This window comes from Scatophagus argus, chromosome 23 (assembly GCF_020382885.2).
Source record: "Scatophagus argus isolate fScaArg1 chromosome 23, fScaArg1.pri, whole genome shotgun sequence".
In the NCBI taxonomy this organism is placed as follows: domain Eukaryota; kingdom Metazoa; phylum Chordata; class Actinopteri; family Scatophagidae; genus Scatophagus; species Scatophagus argus.
The window spans coordinates 14,902,172-14,908,750 of record NC_058515.1 but is presented as its reverse complement, the minus strand read 5'-3'; the positions used below and the strand labels follow the sequence as shown (position 1 = coordinate 14,908,750).

At 48.1% G+C, this 6,579-nt stretch overlaps 5 protein-coding genes across 7 annotated transcripts in view; 3 read left to right on the top strand and 2 right to left on the bottom strand.

The window, feature by feature from the left end:
- The window catches only part of LOC124054699 (type II inositol 3,4-bisphosphate 4-phosphatase-like), a 12,735-nt gene extending 12,712 nt beyond the window's left edge, over positions 1–23 (bottom strand). The window contains exon 1 of the mRNA XM_046381002.1: positions 1–23. This exon is cut by the window's left edge and continues 100 nt beyond it. The gene's annotated coding sequence lies outside the window, so the exon portion shown is untranslated.
- Positions 3–3,542, top strand: LOC124054744. 3 transcript variants are annotated; one of them, XM_046381099.1, is made up of 6 exons: positions 3–133; positions 892–1,163; positions 1,235–1,355; positions 1,528–1,779; positions 1,854–1,985; positions 2,167–3,542. In XM_046381099.1, exons 1-6 carry the CDS (start codon positions 103–105, stop codon positions 2,226–2,228), a joined length of 870 nt encoding a protein of 289 aa, XP_046237055.1. In that variant the 5' UTR covers positions 3–102; the 3' UTR covers positions 2,229–3,542. The 3 variants fall into 3 exon arrangements, with proteins under 3 accessions (XP_046237055.1, XP_046237054.1, XP_046237056.1); XM_046381100.1 differs by having other exon boundaries at positions 31–133; positions 892–924; positions 1,015–1,163; positions 1,854–3,542; XM_046381098.1 differs by having other exon boundaries at positions 1,854–3,542.
- Positions 3,543–3,761: 219 nt separating this feature from the next.
- LOC124054764 (histone H2B 1/2-like) lies at positions 3,762–4,213 on the top strand. Its single transcript, XM_046381136.1, has one exon. It carries the CDS (start codon positions 3,799–3,801, stop codon positions 4,165–4,167), a length of 369 nt encoding a protein of 122 aa, XP_046237092.1. The 5' UTR covers positions 3,762–3,798; the 3' UTR covers positions 4,168–4,213.
- Positions 4,214–4,567: 354 nt separating this feature from the next.
- Positions 4,568–5,060, top strand: LOC124054763 (histone H2A-like). The gene has a single exon (XM_046381135.1). The coding sequence runs from the start codon at positions 4,617–4,619 to the stop codon at positions 4,998–5,000; it is 384 nt and encodes a 127-aa protein (XP_046237091.1). The 5' UTR covers positions 4,568–4,616; the 3' UTR covers positions 5,001–5,060.
- A 576-nt stretch (positions 5,061–5,636) lies between these two features.
- LOC124054762 (histone H3) lies at positions 5,637–6,160 on the bottom strand. The gene has a single exon (XM_046381134.1). The coding sequence runs from the start codon at positions 6,097–6,099 to the stop codon at positions 5,689–5,691; it is 411 nt and encodes a 136-aa protein (XP_046237090.1). The 5' UTR covers positions 6,100–6,160; the 3' UTR covers positions 5,637–5,688.
- Between the last annotated feature and the right edge of the window lie 419 nt (positions 6,161–6,579).

Sequence of the window (6,579 nt, the reverse complement as noted above, 5' to 3'; positions counted from 1 at the left end):
CCGCCTGCGCTGCCCACAAAGCCACAAGATATCGCGAGAAAGACGAGACAGCCAAGCAGCAGCGGTTGCCTCGGTCTGCGTATCAGTCCGCAGGAGGCCAGGATGGAGGTGGTCGCTGTCTGTCTTCTTCTCTGTGAGTACTTTGTCTTCTGAAGAAGTGAAGTATATTTGCGTGTATTTTTGGCAGTGGTGGAAGTGCTTAAGTACAATTTGAGGTAACTGTAGTTTACATTAGCCACGTTTCCATTTTGAACTAATTACACTTTTATTCTCCTTCTTTTTCTTTTTTAAACTCCTTATTTATTTCATTTCATTTTACTTTATAATGAGATCATTAGTACAAAATATGTTAATCAACAATTGAGGCATAATGTGTCATCTCGCACTGCTGTAGGCCTCTCAGCAGTATGTAAAGTAATTAAAATGAGCTCCACCTTTAGCAGGTGCAACATTAAAGTCTAACGTGTCAGTATTTATTATCCAATAATATAATAAGGTGATAATAAGGAGCAGATCTACAGAACGGATGCTTTTACTGGTGCGCTTTCGGTTTAGTTTTACACTGCGATGCTTTCACTTGCAGTTGATAAAGGATGGAAAAACTTGTTCCAGTGCAGACTCTTATTTTGTAGCTTCCTGTTTCACCACGCCAGTGTGGACAAGTGGACAGAGTGGAGGCTGTTTTTATTTGTGCTGTGAGAATTATGTTAACATTTGATGTTATACTCATTTACTGCATTTTCTCCTCGTTGTGCTGCGTTCAGGGTGCTTCTGGGCGTCAGCGATTCTTTCCACCCACAGATTTTGCAGAATGAGCCTTTAAGTTCAGGGCCAAAGCCAGCATTAAAATAAACCTTTGACTCTCTTTGTCTTTCCCTGTGGCCCGTTCAGTGCTGAATTCCCCGGATTCTGGTTCTGCCGGAGGTACGACTCAAGTCAGCAAACGTTCAGTCAAATTAGTCTTATTGTGTGGTGGTTTTATGGTTCAGTTCCTGATCTCATCCCCCCCTCCAGTCAGCGTGACGGTCGCCCCTGAAACGTCTCAGTTCTTCAAGTATGACAGCTTCTCCGTGAGCTGCGAGGAGGACGAGGAGGACGAGGGGCGGAGGGAGGAGGACGGGCCGGCCGGCTGGAGGGTGATGAGGCGGACTCGGGATGGAGAGGTTCGTCAGGACAAACACACGAGTGCTCATGAAAGGGAAGTCTGTTACCCACAATCCCTCTGGTCCCACAGGTGCACCCGTGTCCGCTGTCCTGCTCCATCTCTGCTGCCTTCCCTGCCACCGACAGCGGAGTATACTGGTGCCAAACCGAACTGGGGGAAACCAGCGGCGGCGTCAACATCACGGTCTCAGGTACGCTGCAGGGACTGTGATCCGGTTCACGTCGTGGTGAGATTAGACAGGAAGTCCGGTTTGCCTGAAACAAACAAACCAAAGTGCCGTCACAGGAGTCAGAAACACTCAAACTTCCTGCAGTGCTGAGGCTCACTTTCCCTTCATGTAAGACTCTTCCGCTCTGTCCCAGCTGGTTCCGTGATCCTGGACGGTCCCGTCCTCCCTGTGACGGAGGGCGACGACGTGACGCTGAGCTGCAGACGGAGGGTCCGGACGTCAGCCTGCGTCCTCACAGCCGACTTCTTTAAGGACGGCGTCCTCATCGAGACCAGCTCCACGGGAAACTTGACCCTGCGCACCGTTTCCAGGTTCGATGAAGGACTCTACAGGTGCAAAGTCTGTGGGTTTCCGGACTCACCTGAGAGCTGGCTGACTGTCACAGGTGAGGAGGCTTTTAGCTGTAAGACACCACCCACACCTTTAAAGCAGTCTGACTCCATCAGTCTCTCTCCGCAGCGCCACCTGCAGACCAGGATCTTCACGTTCCCGTGCTGTCTGTCGCCACGCTGCTGCGCCACCTGGTGGTGGGGACTCCTTACCTGCTGTCCACCGTCTTACTGGGACTCATATACCGAGACAGAAGCCGAGGTGAGACCCGCAGTTCGATCTTTACCAGGTCAGGTTCTGGACTTTGTCTCCGCTTCGGTTTCCAGAAGCGTTGAGCTTTCCCACAGAAGAAGAAGTCAAAGTAAAAGGTGTGAAGACAGCAGCGTCTCCGTATGTCCGGGGAAAGTCCCTTTAAAGACGTCTTCTGTTGTTTCTGTTCCAGCGCAGCGGACGTACAGACCGAGACAAACATGTAACAGGGTCGTCATGGAAACGGCTGCATGAGGGGGGACCCCGTCCTCTGAAGGACAACACGTCACAGTTTGTGTCACGTCTCGCGGGTTGCACTTCTGAACTTTGAACTGTTGGTGCTTTTGTTGTTGTTTTTAACGTTTTATTTATGGCCGACCCCGTTCGGTTTTCGTGTTTCTGATGTTTACGTGTGAGCTTGTGTTTTGTGTTTTGCTGACTTGCAAAATAAACCAAAGTGTTGTCATGTGGCCGAGGCGAAGCGCTCGCGCAGGCGGGCGGCCGTGGGTTTGACAGGAAGTGCAGATGACACAAGGCTGAGGTTTGTGGAGATCAGGAGGTGGACGCCGAGGCTGATCCTGTTGTAACCCGCTGCACCTCTGTTCATCCATCAGTCAGGTCACCATCTTAGCTCACCTCCCTGACAGGACTCACAGGCTCCACTCGGTCTCCACAGTCGGGCTCGCAGGCCTGGACTGGAAACTGGTCTACAGTTTCCCTGACGCAGTCGCTGCACCCTGAGCCCACACTGAATCTGTGAAGCACAACATACACAAAAGCCAGCAGATTTAAGTTGAGTCTGTTTATTTGGATCATTGTTTTCAGTGTAAATGGGACCAGAATTAGCGTGTAGAACCGAGTGCGTGTTGGCGAACTCTCTCAGCAGAACCTAAACGCAGCACAGCTGACGGACACGGACCCAGTCCTGAGTCCTGAGCACCGGTCGGCCCTGCTGCGTGGGTTCACTTTCAACGCAGTTCGTGGGGATGTTTCGGTGTGTCACAGCTGCAGCGCGAAAGGAAAGCAAAGCAACACCTTCGTTTCCTGTCATTCAGCCAGCAGCCTGACATTTCACCGCTGCTCTTCTTCATCCTGTGACGTATGTGTTGTTTATCCAGGTGTGTCAATCAAAGCTGAACATGGATCTCCCCCGTCACTGTGCGTTATTCTGAAACTATCTGCAAACATGTTATTAAACCCTTCAAGTTGTTCCGACTCAGGCTGGAGAAGAGTTCTTATTGGAACAAATAAAGTCAGCAGCTGAATAAGACGCATCTTGAGGCTGATTTAAAGTGAACAAAGGTCAGGACGAGAAGTGACACGAACGCATTTTTACTTGATAAAAGATTAAATATTGATGGAGACGGCCCCGCGAGAGATAACAAAGGTTTCGATCTGTAAAATCCAGGTTAAGATAAAGTTAAACGTGAACCTTAAATGTTCAGTTCACAACATGCGTTTCAGATATAATTTTATGTTCTTAAAGACCGCACAAATAAACCAGCTGTATTTCAGAGGGGCCTTCACACGTTACTTTAACTGCTTGATGAATAAAAGATTTGAATTTTATTTTGTACGATGTTTTTTTTATATATTCTTAATGTTTTTGTCAATGAAGACACAACGTGCTAAATGAACACTGAAATGTCCTGTTTGTAACCTACCAGGTCTTTGTGGCTCATCGCTCCACCCACCGGGTGGGCGTGGTTTCAGAGTATTACGCTTAGCCAATCATCTGCGAGCCACAGCACACTTAGCTTTGCATCAGACATGTATATAATGCGGAGTGAGCGCACACTTCCCTTTTTCCTAAACACGTGTAACAATGCCAGAACCAGGGAAAGCACCCAAGAAGGGCTCCAAGAAAGCCGTTACTAAGGTCACCAAAGGCGGCAAGAGGAAGAGGAAGACTAGGAAGGAGAGTTACGCCATCTACGTGTACAAGGTCCTGAAACAGGTCCACCCTGACACCGGTATCTCTTCTAAGGCCATGGGCATCATGAATTCCTTTGTGAACGACATCTTTGAACGCATCGCCGGCGAGGCTTCCCGTCTGGCTCACTACAACAAGAGATCCACCATCACGTCCAGGGAGATCCAGACCGCCGTCCGCCTGCTGCTGCCCGGGGAGCTGGCCAAGCACGCCGTGTCCGAGGGCACCAAGGCCGTCACAAAGTACACCAGCTCCAAGTAAACCTGCTGCCCCATTCAACAACACAAAAGGTCCTTCTAAGGGCCGCCCACTTCGTTTATAAAGAGCTGCCTTCCTGGTTGTCTTGTCTTGAATTAATAAACGACTAAATCAATAAAACCAGATAAAACGTAGAGAAGTAGACCTGTTTCTACACCTGGCCATTCGGTCAATATTTAAATTTTATATTTATTATTATATATTTATATTTATTATTTATCATATTTATTTATAAATAATAATGACGTTCTTATTACAAACACGTTCTTATTCTGAAAATCCCAGTGCACAGCGGGCGCGTTGCAGGAGATCTGGGAATCTGAGGCAGGCTCTTGTGATTGGTCGTTTGGAGTTACGGCCAGCCGTCCAATGAACGAGCAGCCTAGTCGTTATATACGTGTTGGTCCCGCTCTACAATACTGTTTTCTGATCGATTCGAGAAATAAGCAAGAATGTCTGGTCGTGGAAAGACTGGCGGTAAGGCTAAAGCCAAGGCTAAGAGCCGATCCTCCCGGGCCGGACTGCAGTTCCCTGTGGGTCGTGTGCACAGGCTGATGAGAAAAGGTAACTACGCTCGGCGTGTTGGCGCCGGGGCACCCGTGTATCTAGCGGCTGTGCTGGAGTACCTGACCGCTGAGATCCTGGAGCTGGCTGGAAACGCAGCCCGCGACAACAAGAAGACCAGGATCATCCCCCGTCACCTGCAGCTGGCCGTCCGCAACGACGAGGAGCTCAACAAGCTGCTGGGCGGAGTGACCATCGCTCAGGGCGGCGTGCTGCCCAACATCCAGGCCGTCCTGCTGCCCAAGAAGGCTGAGAAGGTTGCCAAGAAGTAACGACCCGGTTCACACTAACCCAAAACACAAAGGCTCTTTTCAGAGCCACACACAGCAAACTAAAGCCCAAGTTCCTTTTTATAATCACCTTTATTTAATAATAAATATAATAAATAATATAATAAAATAAATTTTAAAAAATAAATAAAAAAAATAATACCGTTGAACATCATTTTCAAAATAAGGCACATCAGCATTAAAGTAAAGTATTAAACAGTATTATCATATCCTATCATAGCAAACACTTTGTTGGACAGTTTTCCAGATGCTGGAAATCTCATGCTGCCTAGTATAAATTACCTTAACCTTAAACTACCTTCCCCACATTCCCAACTGTTCCCAAATTTCACCTCCCAAAATCCCAAAACAAGCGTCTCCCAATCTTTTCGAAACTATAATACTACAATAATGTAGTCAGGGACGGGTCAGACTGCCCACAGTACAGACTGCGGACTCTGCACACTCCAGAAACTTGTGTTCAAATAGGGCGTAGGATGCTTATAAATAATAATAAATAAGCACGTACTTTATTTTTATTATCAGCGTCAGTACTAACGTGGTCTCATATTGTACCGTGTTGAAGTGGGTGCGTAATGTTTTTACAACCAGAACATGTTGCTCTTTCAGTGCGTTTACGTGGCTCTTAAAAGAGCCGTTGTGTTGTTGGTTAAGCAGATCTCAGATCAGTTTAAGCTCTCTCTCCGCGGATACGGCGGGCCAGCTGGATGTCTTTGGGCATGATGGTGACTCTCTTGGCGTGGATGGCGCACAGGTTGGTGTCCTCAAACAGACCGACCAAGTAAGCCTCGCTGGCCTCTTGCAGAGCCATAACAGCGGAGCTCTGGAAGCGCAGGTCGGTCTTGAAGTCCTGGGCGATCTCCCTAACCAGGCGCTGGAAGGGAAGCTTACGGATCAGCAGCTCGGTGGACTTTTGATACCGGCGGATCTCCCTCAGAGCCACGGTACCGGGCCTGTAGCGGTGAGGCTTCTTCACTCCGCCGGTAGCCGGGGCGCTCTTACGAGCCGCCTTGGTTGCCAGCTGCTTCCTGGGAGCCTTTCCTCCGGTGGACTTACGGGCTGTCTGCTTGGTTCTTGCCATCGCTGTTCTCCGACCTTCTCTGGGTTTACAGTGGGGGGAAAAAGTGGTTTCTGTAACCGAACTGCCGGTTTATAAAGGAGCTGCCGGCGCGGCTTCAACGCCTATTGGTCCGTGTCGAGATAAGCGCGCGAACGAGCTGATCAACCATTGGACAACAAAATTCGAACCAACGAATCCTCAGCAGCGAGTGAATTCAAAGTAACCGCCCCCTCCACAGAGTTGTAGAAGGAAAGAAAGAAACACGTATTTGAAATACAACAAAATATAACATATAATTTAACTATTTAACCATTTAGTGTTTGTGTTTATGTAACTTTGTACTTTGTTCTTGTAAATATAACTTAGTTTTCTCATTTATTGCTTTCTAGCGCTGCTTTAGTTTTTCTTTATAGTGCAACTTTTATATGTTATTTTTCGTTTTATCGTCTCATCAGTTTGTTCACGGCTCCTGTGTGTGAAGCACTGGGGAAAATAAAGCTG

Coding starts and splice junctions, on each gene's coding strand:
- LOC124054744 (XM_046381098.1), top strand. CDS start 103: ATGGAGGTGGTCGCTGTCTGTCTTCTTCTCT. Junction 1,164..1,234: donor GGCGGACTCGGGATGGAGAG/GTTCGTCAGGAC, acceptor CTGGTCCCACAG/GTGCACCCGTGTCCGCTGTC. Junction 1,356..1,527: donor CGTCAACATCACGGTCTCAG/GTACGCTGCAGG, acceptor GCTCTGTCCCAG/CTGGTTCCGTGATCCTGGAC.
- LOC124054764 (XM_046381136.1), top strand. CDS start 3,799: ATGCCAGAACCAGGGAAAGCACCCAAGAAGGGCTCCAAGAAAGCCGTT.
- LOC124054763 (XM_046381135.1), top strand. CDS start 4,617: ATGTCTGGTCGTGGAAAGACTGGCGGTAAGGCTAAAGCCAAGGCTAAG.
- LOC124054762 (XM_046381134.1), bottom strand. CDS start 6,099: ATGGCAAGAACCAAGCAGACAGCCCGTAAGTCCACCGGAGGAAAGGCT.